Source organism: Cyprinus carpio, chromosome A16 (assembly GCF_018340385.1).
Source record: "Cyprinus carpio isolate SPL01 chromosome A16, ASM1834038v1, whole genome shotgun sequence".
Lineage (NCBI taxonomy): Eukaryota > Metazoa > Chordata > Actinopteri > Cypriniformes > Cyprinidae > Cyprinus > Cyprinus carpio.
In genome coordinates this window covers 14590007-14608790 of record NC_056587.1, presented here as the reverse complement: position 1 = coordinate 14608790, position 18784 = coordinate 14590007, and the positions used below count along the sequence as shown (strand labels likewise).

General features: G+C 38.5%; 1 protein-coding gene across 12 annotated transcripts in view; it reads left to right on the top strand.

Moving 5' to 3' along the window:
• The window catches only part of LOC109065034 (receptor-type tyrosine-protein phosphatase U-like), a 190772-nt gene that overhangs the window by 129433 nt on the left and 42555 nt on the right, over positions 1–18784 (top strand). For all 12 annotated transcript variants that reach the window (XM_042772875.1, XM_042772872.1, XM_042772871.1 and 9 more), the window contains exons 7-12: positions 638–931; positions 5964–6281; positions 8941–9050; positions 12101–12302; positions 15237–15339; positions 16454–16727. In XM_042772875.1, the coding sequence (XP_042628809.1) occupies positions 638–931; positions 5964–6281; positions 8941–9050; positions 12101–12302; positions 15237–15339; positions 16454–16727 (1301 nt within the window). The remainder of the gene's footprint in view (positions 1–637; positions 932–5963; positions 6282–8940; positions 9051–12100; positions 12303–15236; positions 15340–16453; positions 16728–18784) is intronic.

The window sequence follows — 18784 nt, the reverse complement described above, 5'->3', positions numbered from 1 at the left end:
TAGCCATGAGAAAAAATCAGCACTGATATATTTTCATTTATTGGACCCCCTGCTTCCACCCTTCCAAATCGATTTCTTTCACTAATTGTTTGATAACTCAAGACCCTTTGAAGTTCTAGTCATTAGCCAGGGTTTAAATATATATCTAAAAAATTTATACCCTGCAAATCAAATGTAAGATTTTTTTTTTTTCCCATGTGATTGTGGCTACTGTGTAGCTGCCTGCTGAGTTCCTCAGGGCCATATATAAAAATCTCACACTAATAGCATGACCTTGTATCCAACGTTCTTCCACAGTCTACACATCTGTTGGTTTACTTATAGCTCTCCCTTGAGGACTTGAAAGAACCAGCTATTGGAGACTTATTGTAGTTGGCAAGACTGGCATTTTAACCCTTGAACCTTGTGTTTTTAAGTTGTACAATTTTGAACTGCAAATGTTCTTTCACCTCATGTCAACAGTGTCTGGTCAAGATAAGCTTACAAAACTGTGTAAAAGAGATTCACGTTAGAATTCATTAATGTTTTTCGTATATTTCTCCCGGGGCTGCTTGAAAAGGGCTAAAATATGAACATGCTTTCTTCATTCCCTGAATAGAGATTTTTTACCATCACCTCCTTTCTGTTTCTGTCACAGTTCCCCCATCTCCCATTGCTCCGCCCCAGCTGTTGAGAGCGGGCTCCACATATTTGATCATTCAACTAAACACAAACTCCATTCTGGGTGATGGCCCCATCATCCGTCGGGAAATCGAATATCGGGCCAGCCAGGCACCTTGGTCGGAGATCCTTGGAGTTAACATGGTTACCTATAAGCTCTGGCACCTGGATTCAGATACAGAGTACCATATCAGTGTGCTGCTCACCCGGCCGGGTGAGGGTGGGACCGGGCCACCAGGACCACCCCTCATCAGCAGAACCAAATGTGCAGGTAAGTGACCAGAAAACTTTTCATAATTTGATGTTGGATGAGAAATGTTTGAGTTTATATTGAAACTTCTAACTCAAAATGATCTTGTTGTGTAGGATGAAACAATTAAGAGATTGTTATATATTTCAACCATTAATGAACAAACAGCATGAGAAGGTGATCAAGTGTTTAATGCCAGTTCATTATAACTCCATTTTTGAAAAGGTGGATGAATAATTGGAACTTAAATTTTCTGAACCGAAACTGCGGGCATCTCTTCTGTGGCGCCTTCTTGTGCCTGTCAAAACAAACAGTGAGGGGTGCATTAATGCATGGTTCTACCTGCAAACGAGAGTCTCTGCCACGTCACTGTTTCTGTACTGGAAAGAGTGTAATTAGGAAGATTGATCCTGTTTTTATCTGAGTGAAAATGAGAGTGAGGATTAGACCCAGACCTGGTCAGCATGGTAATGCTCACTACTTTACATCACATCCTCTTTCAAACACGCATGCTATCACACAAATCACTGCCTGCCTTTCTAAATGACAAATACAATCATTCCCAGCTAGTTCCTGAGACCAGACACCTATCATTCATCAGCAAGCAAGACGAAGAGAGGCAGTCAGGTGAAAAAGGGAGTGCGGAAGAGCATGACAAACACAGGAGGCTTAAGAATGACATAGCATGGGAAAAAATACATCAGCAGATAATACGAGAGAGTTGGAGCGAGAAAGATTCGTCTGTGAGTCAGGTCGAGGCGCGTTTTTGTCTTAAACAGCTTTTGTCTCTAAAAGAAGGGTGAAGAAAAAGAGGAGCAGACGCTCACGCTAAACATTTCCCACTGTTTCCATTTCCTCTTCCACATTAAGTCTAGATTGAAATTCTTCTTTAAATTGAGTATTTACATCATATTCTCAGTGGTACCTCACTGCACATGAATATGGGGGCTGTTTAAGCTGCTGTCATATTTGCTGAACTGTTGAAGGTGTAATTTTGACTCAATAGAAGCACATCAGTGGAAGTGGAACTAAAATGAGGTTTTCCATACTCTGCTCGTGCTCAAATCTCCTGTGTATTCTGCTGTCATCTGAATAGAAGTCGAAGATATAATTGAGTGCTTGGAGAAGTGTGCTAGTGGGAACGCCATGTTGTGTCAGAGGCTATGAAGTTTTGATTTGTTTGACAGAGCTTGCTCACACACACGCATACACTCAAATGTTTGCTGTGATGATTTATTAATCACGGTTGAAAGGGGTTAGCATTTACAGTCATGTGATTTGATATTCAGATTAGTCTCCAGAGAGATCTGTCACAAAAATTAGGCCTTAGCTGCTGCTGCTGCTGCTGCAGGACAAGATGTTTGTTTTGTAACATCACCTGCAATAGATTTATTCAAAATGTCATCTTTCACTGAATTTGATGAATTTATGATTCTTTTCTAAATGCATTAGTTTCATCTATTAAGGGAGGGACATTTTATTGTTCAGCGGTCTGGTCAAGAGACTTAATGGAGCTCTCAAGTGTTTCATTCAAAGGGATAGTTCACCCATAAATGGACATTATGTTGTTCCATACCTAAATTACTTTTTTTTTTCTTTTTTCTCCATTCAATGAAAATATTAGTTACTTGGGTATCATACGTCACCACAAATCATCACAAACGCCCACCGGTCACACTTTCTCCCTGATCCCCCCCTTTTTTTGGATAGAGAGTAATGTCAGCTCATCTATCTTCATCCAGCAGGTGAATCCACCTCCTCTATTACGAAGGTGACTGTGATCATCTTCTCTGGCTCCACCAAAATGGCCTCCATCCATGGATGCCATTAACTCCTGTACACAGACCCGATGCTGACAATCTTCCCTTGTTGATATATCCCTTGCTGGCATCTAACTAGATCTTATTAGTTTATTTGTTTGTGTAGTTAGGCTCACCTTATATGGTTTCTGTCTCCTAGCAGCTCATTTTAATTTTTCTTTCACTGCAAGGGCATTAGATACTTCCGGGAACATGGGTGACTTATCCTCCAAAAAACTGGAGGGAAGTGAAATAAATGATTAGATGACTAGGTTGTTTCTGGCTGAAGCTGAAGATTGCATCCTGGTGCACTGCTCTAGGTAGTGACCTACATAAAAATGATGAAAGCAGGCACAGTCCTGTGGGCACAGCCAGGGAACCGGTGGACATTTTGCCGAATACAGCCAGGTGTGCTTGATGAGGCATTGTTGTGATTAGGAGAAGGACTTGATGAGAAGGAATGTTCCTTGGAGGAGAGCGAGGTTAGAAAGGGGAAAAAGATGGAAGAATGGAACAAACATTGCACTTCTACTACCGACTTGTTCACAGATGGACCTCCACCTGCTGCTGGGTCTCTTTAGTTGTTCATCAGAGTGAGTTATACTCTGGACTGTAATGACGCAAAGGTGCACATTTTGTCATCATTCACTCACCCTAGTGTCATTCCAAACCTGTATGACTTTCTTCTGTGAAACACATACAATAGAAGTAGATGGGGTCCAGTGTTGTTTTGGACCCCATTGACTTTTATTGTATGGACAAAAACAGTTAAACATTCTTCAAAACATCTTTTGAGTTCTGCGGAAGTCAAAAATGCATATTTTCTCATCATTTACTCCCCTTGTGTCATTCTACACTGTCTGTATGCATGAATTTCTTCATGTATGAAATAAGGTGATGTTTTGAACATCGTCCTGCTGTTGAAAGTGATCAGTGCTAGTCAAGCCCCAAAAGGGCCAATAGCACAATAAAATAATTTTATGCTATATAAGTTTTCTGAATGGAGCTTTGTGTGAAGAACAGACTAAGTTTGAAATCTGGGATGGTTGAATTTCAAAAGATTAGGAAAAAATGTTAAATTGAAAATACTGTCAAATTGAAATACTGTCAAAAATGACAGGATTCATCTTGGGGGGAAAAGTTTTGTGGTTTTATGAAAAATGAGCAGCTCAATTGTTTTCAACATCAATCGTAATTAGAAATGTTTCTTGAGCACCAATCCAACATAACATGTTAGAATTATTTCTGAAGGATCATGTAATCCTGAAGAGTGAAGGAATTACGGGAATAAATTACATTCCAAAACAAATTAAAATAATAATAATAAAAAAAACGTTATTTTAAATTGTTATAATATTTCTTGATATTGTAAGACTATGCAAGTGATGCAAATAATTTCTGGGTGAACTATCTCTTTTAATAAATGTCTTTAATGAGAGTAACATATAGCAGCTTATTCTTTCATGATTTTTATTCCCGTAATTTAACATCACATACGAATGTTCCTGTGTACATTTGGTTAAACCCACTCCCATCCATCTCAATATAAAACTGATTTTACCCCAAATATCACAGAATCATGTTTTCCATCCTTTTTCCTTTTACAGACCAGCGACCAGAACTTCACGTCCATTAGTTCGTTGTATAACCAGGAATGAGCTTAGTTCTCTCCGGACTACCTCATGTATCAACATTATCTAGAGTAATGGGACAGAAACTGGTCTTGTTTGGACTTCCAGCTGCCCGTGAGGAATTGACATGCTGCCCCAGGCCCCTGGCTGCTCTCTCTGGGTTTGGTCCCATCCCAAATGGGAGCCAGGGAGTTTGCGCTCAAAGCGCTGCTCTTGGCATCCAGACAAAGCCTTCGAACTAGGTTAAGGGAAGTAGGGTGACACAGAAGGCCTTTTTGAGCTTCTCAAAGAGCACAGTGTAGACTCTTGGATTGTTTTAAAGACGGCACAAGCCAACAGCATCCCATTAGTTTGCTTTTAACTAACAATCAATAGTTCCATTAAGACGATCAACACTCTATTTTAGTTGTATTTCCTGTGGAGCCAAATGGGACCTTTTGACATTCAGTGTGTATTTTAGGAAACTAATATCTTTCATTGGTGTCATTTTCAGGTCGACAAAGTGCTTCTCTCGATAAGAAATCCAGTCGCACTGGAAGTTAATCTAAATGTAAATCTACAAATGAAACGAAATGTAAATCTAAAAATAGACCTTAAGGAAATGTGTAGAGAGATGTAGCGAAAGCTCTCTGATGTGTGAAATATTTCAGGATTAAAGGAGCTTAATGTTACAAGTGCATTACTGCAGGAGAAGTGCTGAAATAGTATTCTGCGATCCATACATGTTCTCCTCTAAGGACTTCAAGACAAAATACATTTCCTCTAATTCAGCCCCGCTGTCCTTATGGTCTTGGTGCATTAGCTACCTCACCTTACCTCTAGTAATTCTTAAGAGCATGTCTTCTGAGCATCGGTTCAAGAGGAACAATAAAGACCTTGAGCCGAGACTTCCTACTTTTCACAGGAAGTGCATACTTCACATCCCCTTTGTTGTACCTTCCCACTTGGGTCCATTAGTCATCAGGTCCCATTAAAAGAACAAAGAAATACAATACATTATGTGAAGATATATTTAACAAAACTGCATTGATTGTCTTAATAATGGACCATGACAAATGCGCTCATTGATAGTGAGGCTGGATGTCCTTGGTTCACCCTCACTGCTGCCTTTGCGCCTCTGTGAGAAACACTAAGGTTCCTGTTTGCCCTACAGACAGTAGCTTCCTCTGTCTCTTTATATCACATACGCCAAAAGTGGTTGCTGATCTTTCTGCCCCCAGTAAATAAGAAAGTATGAACACAGATGTGAGTTATGCCAAAAATATTTGGTCTTACGCAACGACCTTGCACTAACGGTACCTGGCAGAACTGAGTGTCCTTGAAAGGGGCCCGTGGCCCCAGGACAAGGTGCAGGCAGATACTCGATTCACTTAGCGACACGACGGTGGCAAATGACGGGAGAGAGAGTACAACCAGCAGCCTATGGAATTAATAAACGTAATTTGGCATGAGTTGTGTCCTCATTAGCAGGTGGTCCGTCAACCTTTTTGACCGTGGTGGCGCCTCCTACCTGTGGTGGGTGGGGTAGGCGAGAAGTCTTATGACCTGGTGATGTCCCTGTGAAGATTCCCTGCATTTTTGGCTTATGTTAACAAAATGTTTCACCGTTTTCTATTCCAATAGAGCCCATGCGGGCACTGCGTGGTCTTAGAGCCTCGGAGATCCAGTCCCGGCAGCTGACCTTGCAGTGGGAGACGCCAGCCTTCAACCTGACCCGCTGCCACACGTACTCAGTCTCCTTGTGTTACCGCTACACAACCGCAGGGGGCGGCGGTGGGCACAACACCACAGTGAGAGAATGCCTGGCTGTGGAACACAACACTTCACGCTTCACCCTCAGAGATCTGCCTCCCTTTCACACCATCCAAATACGCCTGGCACTCGCCAACACCGAGGGCAAGAAGGAAGGGAAGGAGGTCATGTTTCAGACTGAGGAGGACAGTGAGTAGCAGAGCTTTCAATTAATATTAATCTCTATATGTCAAGCTCAGAACTACATATTTTTTTTTACAACATTTACAAATGGTAATAGACCAAATTGTCCAAGTCCCATTCATTTAAGAGCTCACTTATTCATCATTCAACCTATTTTCCAATAAATAATCAAGCATTTACCAATTAAAGTAAACTTATGGTATCTTTTATATATTTTTTTGTATAGATAGATAGATAGATAGATAGATAGATAGATAGAGGGTGAATGGATAACGGATAAATAGAAAGAAAGAATGGATAGATGGGTGGATGAATGATAAAAGGATGGATAGATGGAAAAAGAAAGAAAGAGAAAGAGGAATTAATACATAAAATAAGTAAATGATAGTTATTGTTCCAATAGGGCTGAAGTATTTACACATGGAGTCTTCTGAATAAAATGTTTCTGTTAGATCTGTTCAACATCACAATCTAAAAGTCTCAGACTTTCCCAAATGGATTTGAAATAAATTTTTAATCATTCCCTCGGGGGAGCTAAGCATGAGCAGGTCAGGGAAGATTTTTATGCCCATTTCTGTGGGCGATCCAGCCAGCACAGGATGTAAGAATTCTGGCTAAAGGACAAAATTATTTTGGGGGAAATATTTTAAACACTAGTATTTCACCCAGACAGGAAGTATGATGAAGTGCGAGAGAAAAAGAGATGGAGAAGAGAGAGTGCTCAATTATCAACACTGCTCTGAAGCTTCAATCAGCAATTCTTTTCTTTCATGGCCTGTCACAAGAAAAAGTGATCGAGTCAGCGATTCTGACTCAATCTGAGTGAGCGTGTTATTTTCACCACCGGCTATCTCTGCCTCACCAACTATCACTCCGCGCATACACGCTGTGCACATACCCGACGGCTAACAAGGATGGCTCAGTGACAGAGCACAAATGGCTGTAAAAACATCTGCTGATGTGTTACTGCTGCAGTGTGTGAGAGCTCAGAGCATCATTTGTCTCTCTAGCACCATTTCCACTTCCTCCTCATTCTTTCTGCCAGCGTTTATGTCTGTTAATGAACCGGTGTTAATATTAATCAGCCAAAAAAAGCCATGTCATCAGTTGCAAGTGTTGCTCTTTCTATCTGTCACACAGGCTACGTACTTCCTGCTGAGAAGTTCAGCTTAGACCAGCATGAATTTCTACGCTGCTCCAGGCTGGTTAAAGCTGGTTTCATGCCGGTGTGGTTGATTGATCAGAACAACTCTGCTGTTTGCATTTGCAAACTGACAATTAAGCAGCTTGGTCTTCCTGGTGAATACAGTTGAGCTAGTTAAATAAAAATTGTGTTCTCATTTATTCATCCTAATGTCATTCCAAGCCTTTGAAGTTTTTAAGAATATTCATGCTGCTCTCTTTTATACATTGAAAGCATGTAGGGCTGTCAAGCTCCAAAAGGACAAAAACTAATCATTAAAATTATTCATATGACTCTATCAATTATTCTGTTGCCATATGATAGTTTTGTGATATATATATATATAGAGAGAGACATATATATATATATATATATATATATATATATATATATATATACAGTATATATATATATATATATATATATATATATATTGTTATGCACTGAAAATCTATACTGTACAGTAGCTCTGAAATTTCATTCAAGTATGCTGTGTGAAGAGGTCAAAGGTCATCACAAATTTGAATATGCAGATGAGCTAATGCAATTTCAGAGCTACAGTAGATACAAAGCAAAAGTTTCTGTGAATAAAGAATGAAATCACACAAAGCTAATAGGCCATGAGTCATGTGGACCATTTTCATGATATTTTTATGATTCATTTTTGTTTTTGTTTTTCTCCCCTTGATTATTTTTTTTATTATTTACATACTATCATCATATTTATTAATATTTTAATTAGCTTTTATATTTTCATTTTAGTTTCAATTTTAGCTGTTTTCTTTTTATTTTTTATTAGTTTTTCTTATATTTATATTTACTTATCCTTAATTTATTTTCATCTTAATTTTAGTTTTAGTACTTCGACTTAAACATTTTCTATTTTAGTTAGTTACTAAGGCATTTGTCATGTAATTTATATTTCATTTTATTTCAGCTTTATTTCAGAAAGTGATTTCAGTAGTTTAAGTTAACAATAACAACATTGTATGGAAAACATTTGACTCCGAAAAAAAATCATTAAGGGGAGTAAATGATGACAGAGTTTTTCATTTTCGAGTGGACTATTCCTTTAAGAAGCCTGATGGGGACACAAACAAAACCAACATTCAAAACACATCATATACTATTCTTTTTAGCAGGATTTCCAGACTGCAACATTCCATCAAAACTAGAGCGCACGTTCCTAGCTCTTTAGCTCTTTGAATCCATATCACATATTCAAATGACCTGACAACAGTATTGAATCACTTATATTAGTTATAATGGATGAGTGTCTGTAATACGTTCACAACATAAAAGGCCAGCTTAAGACTTTTATAATGACAATGGCTGTTATGAGGATATTATAGTTGACCTTTGGGGAACTTTAAGTGATTAACCTTCTCACTTTGAGTAAATTATAGTGAAATTACTAGTCTGACGGTGTAGGATCCTTCAATTTCTTCATTCATAACCAGTGGCTTCTTTGGTTTCCCACAGTTCCCGGAGGTATTGCTCCTGAGTCTCTTACCTTCACGCCACTGGAGGATATGATCTTCCTGAAGTGGGAGGAGCCGGTGGAACCCAACGGCCTCATAACACAGTACGAGGTATGTGCTTTCCTGCTCTTTACCGCACTCATATCCATTTCTCTCACGCTGTCTGAATCTGCAGAGATTGGCTTTGACAAGTCAGCGTTTTTACCATGTGAAATATCGATGATCCACAATCCTTGAAAGACAAAGCTTCCCACTGTGTGTTAAAATTGGATTGCCAGTTTAAATTATTTATGAACGTGTCGCTAACAAATGATCCCCCTCATGTGTGTACACACAGACCTGACTGACAGTGTGCTATATTAGGAAGACCTTGGAATGCGAGTGTTTTCCACCCCTGTATAATTCAAAGTTTCAGTCTAGTGGGCCGGAATGCTGAGTTGTTGTTGTTGTTGTTTTTCTTTCTCAACTTAAGTCAGTGACAGGCAGAAAGTATGTATGAAGTCATGATTTGGACCTGGAACTCTGCCTGCCTCTAATTGGTCCCTACTGCACCAGCCATCTGACAGAAAGATGTCTCTATCTGAAGTTCTATATGCTGTCTCCTACACTTTTTGCCATTTTAGAATCTTGCTTTATTTGAATAGTTGCGATGATGTCACCATAGAACAGCCATAGTCATGAACTGGGACTATTGTCCCAGAGCTACCTGGGATTAATTGCTTTGCTGGAGGACACAGTGATAATTGCTCATGGCTCAGTTCTCGAAGGGATTGAATCAGCAACCCTGCAGCCCTGAGCCTTAACAAATACACCACAATATTTTATGAAAGTGGCTGCTGTAGAAGCTTCTGGAACAGTTTTGGGAAGAAATCATTACTGAGGTAGTGTCACATACAGCCCATAAAATAATAATTTATTTAGCCACCTATTTATTAGCTATCTATCTATCTATCTGTCTGTCTGTCTGTCTGTCTGTCTGTCTCTATCTTCCTTTCTATCGTTGAATTTATCTTTTGTCCTATCTGTTTTTCTGTCTTTCTATGTATGGTTCTATCATTCTGTCTCTCATTCTGTTTGGTTAATTTTATTATTTAATTCTGGGATCTAAGAACCATTTTACAGTGTAGTTTTGTGCACCAAAAACAGCAAATTGGAAGCTTACGCCTTTGTTCCAAAAAGAAGGATAGCTAACGGTCTAATAAAAGCCTTTAAACTATTTCTTCATTCTTCCGTCCACTGCACACATATTCAGCCTGCTCAATGGAAAGGTGGTGGGCCTCCTACAGCCAGCATCTGCCTCTCTGTTCCTCTGTTCCAGAACATTCTCACACCCTTTCTCTCTCTCTCTCTCTGGTCACACTGCCTGCTTCGGTGTCACCTTTCTTCTCACCCATGATTCAGGCTCTCAGTCAGTCACTAAAAAGTTGTGAGAACGGTCCTTCTGTCACGCTCCAAAACACCCATCTCACCTCAAGAGGAAAAGGAGCTTTTGTTTGTGGAGCCGTCATTCGGCTCAGCTATGGCCCGAAACGAGACTGACGCATTTTCTGAATGCCTCCTGTGTCCATCAGGCGTCCCCTCTGTTACTATTTGCACTTACTGAGTTATCTCTCATTGATAACATACGTTTTTTTTTTCTCACCAGGCCATAGCTACCAAAGTCGCCTCAAGGATGCTTTCTAAAGGGGATTTAAAGTCTTGACCTATAAAGTGGAGGCAAGGACAGATTTTCTGGCTCGAGCAGCCTGATCTTCTCAGGCATATATAGAGATGAAGAGAGAAGGAATAAGAGAGTGACAGAGCCTGGAGAAGTTGCTCTCGTTTCTCTCAGATTTGCACATTGTCCACTTTTCTCTGAGCACCGCCGACAAAAGGCTCACATGGCACTGCGTTCCCCCTTAAACCTTCCCCCACCGCTATTATTGATGCCTCGTATCTTAAAAGAGGCTGGGTACAGGTTCAGCAAGTGTCTTCTCAATCCCAGAAGCACACTGCACTGAACACCCCGCTTATACTCTAATGCTCTGCACGCTTGTGATCAGAAAGTTTGTCAGGTCCTTACACTCTCGATGCCAAACAGAGTACTGATTATAGTGTTCTTTCTGTCCTTACTCATAAAATTTGTGTGAATTAAAATTGAATTGGCCAACACCCCACAGGAAGTTAAATTGGAATTTAGAGCGGGAATGACAGGAATATATGCTGCACTGCACTCTGTCTGTCTGTCTGTCTGTTGTTCTGCCTATAGTTCTTTCTATTGTTTCGTCTTCCAAACTTTTGAACCTAAAGGCTTTTTAATCTTTAAAAATATTTTTCTAGTTAAAAAACATTTTAATTTCATTGAGTCACAATTCCTTACATTAAAATTGATATTGAGACTGTGCATCCTGTATGTCAAATTATATTTTGTTAACAATTACTGGATTGATATTGATTCAAAACTAAACCAAATCAGGTATAAAGTACAATCCTCAAACCAGATCACATGTTGGTTAATGTTACATGAGGACAAAAGTCCAAGAAAAATACCCAGAAACATTTTACTGAAGAAATGAATCAAGAGTACATGGTGACCTAGAATTTTTTTGTTGTTGTTGTTGTTCACCTCTTAGACTTATATCATTCAGTAAAATCTTTCCGAATATGGATCTTAGTCATGTTTTACTGACTTTGAATGTACACTGTTTGTCATTGGGTTTGTGGATTTTACTTTACTCTAGAAATTGCTTAATACATCATACAAATATTCTGTAATAAGGAAGATGGTGCTGAGTAACTTGAGCTCCCAATGAAAATAGTTTCAAAAGAAGCCAAAGCTTCAGGCTTTGCATGTCGGCAGGCAATGCAGACAGGAGCAGAGTGCTTTGATATGATTCCATCCTTTTTTCTGTAAAGATGATAGTTGAACATGCCCACTAGTTTCCCGCTGGTATTTGTGAGTAGGCTACCACGTATTGTTTATACAATAAATGTTAGATTTCATATATGAATCATTTTCAACCCACTCTGAATAAGGATCTCAGGGTTAATAAACTTTTATAAAGCATTGTTTGATCTGAGCTACAGTACCACACACTGAGTCATTGTATGTTTGCTTCCAAAACAACAGTGATTTAATGAAATATGATTCATGTAAATGGTTTTAATGTGTGCAATTACAGATCAGCTACCAGAGCATTGAATCATCAGATCCCGGGATCAATGTTCCAGGTCCGAGGCGCACAGTATCCAAACTGAGGAATGAGACATACCATATGTTCTCCAACCTGCATCCTGGCACCACCTACCTGATCTCTGTTCGGGCACGCACCGCCAAAGGCTTCGGCCAAACAGCTCTCACTGAGATCACCACCAACATCTCTGGTGAGGGGTGTGTAAGGTTGTTTAAGGGGGCTTGTAGGTGTGAGTGTGTGCATATGCAAATGTGTGTTAAACAGAGCACTTCCACTTTAAATCTGACCCGTCCGAATGGAGTGTGTGTGTTTAAATGTTTACTGATCATGTTTCAGCTACTAGTTTCGCAACACTGTTTAAGTACACTTATTTGATTGAGTCTTTTCCAATTAAATGTATTCTATGTTAATGTAAATAAAAAACAAAAGCAACTAATGTCAGGATTTACTAAAGACATACAGTGAAAAATCTGCTATGGAAAGGCATGGACACAGTTATTTTGGGAGCTGGCCTTATTGTATATGCATTTGTTGGAGTTGCCCTTTTAGATGCAAAATTTAAAGGTGGAAAGCAATTCCTAAAGTTAACACTCACCAAGTGCAAATGTGAGTAAAAATTAACTTTGGCTAGGAAATGAAACAGTGTTACTTGCCAGTTGAGAATGCAATATGGTTTAGCGCTATTATCAAATAGCAAAGACTGCATTGTAATTATGTAAATATGTAATCTTATGCACTGCGTTGTAATCTTTTCACATGAGCTACTCATGATAGCAGGGTTTTCAGTGTCTTGGAGCAACTTGGGTCGCAGTAAATGCTGCTCTGAGCTCCATCTCTGCAAGTGCTGTTTATTAACGTCAGTAAAGTGATTTTAGTTGGTACATGCAAAAAGCTTTATAAGTGCATACTGTACATGCATCACAGGCAATAAATAACTTCAGACTCAGAACAGGTGCTGGAAGTTCAAGTGAGTAGTTTTTATAAGAAAAAATGTGAAAACGCAGAGGTTACTTTTATTTTGCATTATGCGAAATGTACGTGCATGTGTGTGAATGTTTCCATGCACCCTTAGATGTAGCAGGTGAGATCTGTTAACTGTTGATTGAAATGCATCGGATCATTCGGGGGATGTCTGAGGTACAGAAATACACGTTGGCGGTTCAATAGTCAGGAACAAAGTGAAACAAAAACACAGAATAGGAAAAATGCGCAACTCCAGAGTTTCCGGTTCATCATCCTGTGCTTCAGGTGCGCTATTGATCTCTGAAGCGCGTGTGTGTGCGAGTATGCCCATATCGCCGCTTAAGAGCCATTATGTATTCCCAAGTGGATCTGAGGAAGTGATAGTGAAACTGAATCACAACAGATGCTCAGAACCCAACAGGCCCTTCAAGAACATTACACGTTTCCCCTCGCCTCAAAGAGAACTGACATCACTGTCATCTTCACCATTCGAAAACCAGCCCGCCTTACAAAACAGTACCATATGCTGCTGTCAGCCAGACATACAGTAGCTGATGCTAAATCAGGATTCCTCAACACTGGACTGATGCGAAGTCATGTATGTTAAAGCCAGCTTTTTCTCTGATGGTAACGATGGAGATCTTCTGTTTTTTGGCGGCGGCGATGTGATGGAAACACAAAATCCAATAAGAGGATTTAGTGTGTTGATAAGCAAGGCCCATTAATCTGCCAATATTTGGTTGTTTTGAGATTATTGGCATTGGCCAGATAACACTGTCTCCTTGGCTGATTAACAGTCGAGGTTGTCACCTTGTATCATTTTCAGAAATATGCCAAATAGTCAGTGGAGAAATAAATGAATGCACCTTAGTTTTTAGTTTTAGTGATTTGTTTTTTCATCAGCAATTTTAATAATTAAATGCAATAAAAAAAAAATTGCATTAAAAAAAATGTTTCCATGTTAATGGTAATGTCCACATTTCTGACACCACTTTGAAAATTTGGGATTCAAAATAAAATTTAATATGCACATTTAACTGCATTTAACATTATTAACTGCAATATTATCATCAGGTTTTACACAAAAAACCTAGTGGTGTTCATGCAATTTGAGAAAATCCTTTTTTTCTTTTTTTTTTTTACTTAATGCTGAAAATATGATTTTTAATGGAAATATACCTCACTTTATATTATCTGCATTATTGGTGCATTTCTGAATAAAGGATTGTTGTTGAGAATAGAACAGAATTCAAACAGAGAAATGCATTACACCCTTATTTCTTTGCATTTCAGTATGTACACCAAACCTCAGAGAAAGTTTTGCAGCATAGATGCTTTGGAGTTGTTACAGTACAGTATATCAATAGAGGCTGTTAGAATAGATGTACATATATGACCTGTTGTATACTTGCTTGCATACTGTATAAAATATGCTCTCAGGTCCTCTCATTTCTCTCAGTTGCATCATATGTATGTAGACCAGCATTATATTTTGTTTGTGTTTTATTTTGTCTCTGCAAGCACTCAAAGTCATCCAAGGCCTCACTTTTACTGAAGTCCACTCAAGTAGCTGTAGTTTTGCCAAAACCCACTTTTAATAACATAGTCATTGATTTCTGGCAGATTGTTTGCCTTTGCTCGTCAGCTCTAATTGACTGCGGAAAACACGACCATCTCATGGGAAAGATGTAGTCCAGACTCAGATCCTTCTAAATGAGTTGCCCCTCTGTTTGTCCCACATGCACAGCTTTTAATTACACCCTGAGTTCAAGACACACAGAGGGACAAGTTTGGAGAAGAAAGTAGAGTTCATATGAAGTGTTGGTTGTTGTCATCATGAATTAGGGCGGTCTTATTTCAGACAACAATGTTGGCGTTGTTCGTGAGATTTGTCTAATTAAAATGTTTAGCTGGTTATGTTGGCTTTTAATAGCCAACATAATTAGCATAAACTTCACTTTGCCTCACTTTGAAATGACAAAGTTAATGTACACAGTGGATTTGGATCCCAAATGGGTTCTTTTTAATTACTGAGCTTTCGTTCAATTTTTTCTGACCTGTGTTTTAGAGAAGTTTATTTTTGATAGTGAGTGGGTTTAAAAAGTTCTAGGAAGATATTTTTATTACCTTTTTTTCTCTTGCTTTCTGTCTCTCTTTGAAGCACCTACATTTGAATATGGAGACATGCCATCCCCTCTGAGTGAGACAGAAAGCACCATTACAGTCCTGCTGCGTCCAGCACAAGGCCGAGGAGCCCCAGTCAGGTGAGCGTGCCATTATTTTCTTAAAGGAATATTCCAGGTGGTATACAAGTTACCACTAAAAATAATTTCTACTAAGGTTTTTTTTTTCTCACACTTAAAACATGTTAACACACATATTAGTTATGTCCTGTGGCTATACTATTTGCATATTCACCAGGGTTATTTAAAAAAAACAAAAAAACAACTTTTGTTACTTAACGTGCCCCTATTATGCCATTTTTACAGTTCCTAATATTGTTTTGGGAGTCTCCTACAAAAGTATTAAATGCATGCAAGGTCAAAAATGCTTTTGTTTTCTCAAAATATGCATTTAATATCACCTCATTTGCCAGCGATTCTCAAATGATTCATTCAAAGCAGTTCAAAGATTTAGTCTCTCTCTAAACCCCTCCTTTCCGTGAGCCTGCTCTGCTCGGATTGGTCAGATGGCCTAGTCTGTTGTGATTGGTCTACGGTGTACAGCGGCGTCAGAAATGATACACCCATTGCCATAGTTCCGTATTTTGAATGTTCGATAGACAATGTAAACATTTATTATTTATCATACCTAAAGGTTGTGATTCAGTGGAGCAGCTAGTCCAGATAAACATGATACTGATCCGTCTTTCAACAGCAAGCGTTTTGTGAATCCTGCGTCGAACTCCCCGAGATTAGAGAAGCAGTCTTCAGTAGAATGACATGTTTGTGGGCGGGGTCAAGTTGTTCGCGGCTGGCCAACGTAGAACATAGGTGTGCATTATGCAAATGTATTACCCTGTGATGTGTAGCCGTCACGGAAGTGGGATTCGAATTACTTACGACTCGTCTAGGCGATTCTTTATTTTGGGAGACAATAACTTTATCATGCACTTTTTTAGCTTTAATTTTGCAGATCATTTACATTTACATACAGCTACATTACACACTGAATGAAAGGTAATATTGGAAATGGCATAATAGGGGCAGCTAGTTTCAACTTTTCTCTAATAAAACAAAAATTACAATCAAAACAGAAATACAAAAAACTTATAAAATATTAACTGAAACTACAATAGTATCTCAGTGCTACTAAAATAACAATCGTATTTTAATGTTTTGTATGTTGTACTTTAATATATCTTAATTGTATCCACAGCACATATCAAGTGATCGTGGAGGAGGAAGCTGGTAGGAAGGTGAAGAGAGAACTGGGTGTTCAGGACTGCTTCCCCATTCCCACATCTCACGGTGAGGCTCAGGCCCGTGGAGCTCCACACTACTATACAGCCGAACTTCCCCCCAGCAGCCTGCCTGAGGCTACACCATTTACTGTGGGGGACAACCACACCTACAACGGCTACTGGAACAGCCCTCTGGACCCCAGGAAGAACTACCTCATCTACTTCCAGGCAATGAGCAACTTCAGAGGTGTAAGTGTCAGAAACTAGCACTGTGTCTCATTCCACTCTCAGTATGCTTCAGTTGTTGCATGTACATTAAGGGAATTCGTACATTTCATCATTAGAACAGTATGCACATAGCCTGTGTGTTCAATATACATTGCTAAGCCTTTTTTCATCTAAAAAAAAGGGTCACTGGTTACAAGGTTGCTTATTAAACCACAAACTGTATTTGTAAACATCATCGTGTACAGAAGTAATAAATAATTTAATTAATAAATAATGTGCATGTATAATGGCATTTAGATATTAAAGATACATAATATAGAAGTGCAAAATATAAATAAATTAACATAAAAATATTATATAAAAAATTATTCTTTTTAAATTTAACAACTTTAATTGTTTTTTTTTAGGGGACTTACTGAGACATACCCTTGTGTGGGTTTTCTTCATCTAAACATGAATGTAATCTTTTTTTTTTTTTTTTTTATGGAAGTTCGACTGATTTTATACACTGTTCTGAAACTGTAGTTTTACACACTCCTATAGATTGTTTGCAGTCTGCACAGCAGGAAATAAAGGGCAAAACCAGGGACCTAGAATAAATAGTGAGAACCACCTGCAACTAGTAAATCTCCAATTAGCTGGATGTATAAAAACATTATATCTTTGCTCATTCTTATGGGATGTTGTTTTTCTCCCCTTCTCCTACTGTTGAAACCTATAAGATAGTGTGTGTCACGGCCCCAGTATGAAATTAATAATAGCACACACAAAGCTTTGGGTGTCCAGTTCTTATTCAAATTGGGAAAACAGCCCCTGTGCTCCCCGTCCATACCTAGATTAGAGGATAAACAACAAGGAATACCTCTTGCTGGCATAAACCATTTCACAGGGATAATTGGGCACAGGTGCAGCTGGTCAAAAATAGATCAGCTGGCAGTTTATGTTGTTAGAAATGGCTGGGTCTGGAAGACAGAATGAGCTTGACAGCACAAACAAGACAGAGCCTGGAAAACAGCCGGGGAAATAGGAATCTCTCGCCGCTCAGAAATTGATCCGGAAAGGCGCCAAATAAGTTTCTAAATAGGAAAAAAACATTTGTCAGAAGCAAAATGTAGATCTTGATTAATAGAGCATTTGATTAAATCAGATTGGTTCTTTAACATTGGTCGAAAATATAGTTTTATTGTGTCTACCAGCTGTCTGTAAAGGTCCATGTCACCACTGGGAGATCAGGATGTCCAGGTTCATTGGTACTACTGTAATGTCAATATACAGTGTCTTATGAAAGTATTCACAAGCCTTCATTTTCTTATGCTAAACTGCTTTAAATTACTTTTTTGTTTAGACTTTATGGGGTATGGAATGTTGATTGATGTGAAAAAATCAAAGCATCTTAGTATAATGTTATAACTTGACACGGTGTGGAAAAAGAATGAAGAATGAATGCATGCAGAACAGTGTTGGTAAAAATACCTTAAAACTGTAGCTTGTCAAGAAAAAAAAAAAACTAGATAACTATATTGAAGCTACTTATCTTTTTAAATGTATAAACAACCAATGATATAATGTAACATTTATATTTATTAATTATACTCTTGTGCAAAAACAGTTAATTATATTTAAACCAGTAAGTTTCCATTAGATACAACTAATAAAATTAGAATATAATGTAAAAACAAAAAGATTAACCGCAGTATAGTTAATAGTTCACTATAAAGTGTATGAGAATCTGTGAATAATTGGTTTGAATCTGTGAATAAATAAGTCAATTGAATCTAAACAAACCACATCTAAACAAACCAGTTCACTGAAGTGAATCAAAAAATATTTGAACAACTGTCATTCTTTTGAAAACTGTTGTTAATTTAGTAGTGTCAATGCTTATAGTTAGTTTTCTCCAACACTACTGCCTGGATATTGAATACAGAAATGTTTAACTTCACACAAAGCAACATTCATCCTGAGCATGACAGGAAACCTCTGACTTTTTCCTTATGGTTTCATGCTCATTATTTACCTGCCGTTCTCAATTATGCACTATTAAGCCTCTGAGCATTTCTGGCTTGTGGGAATGAAAT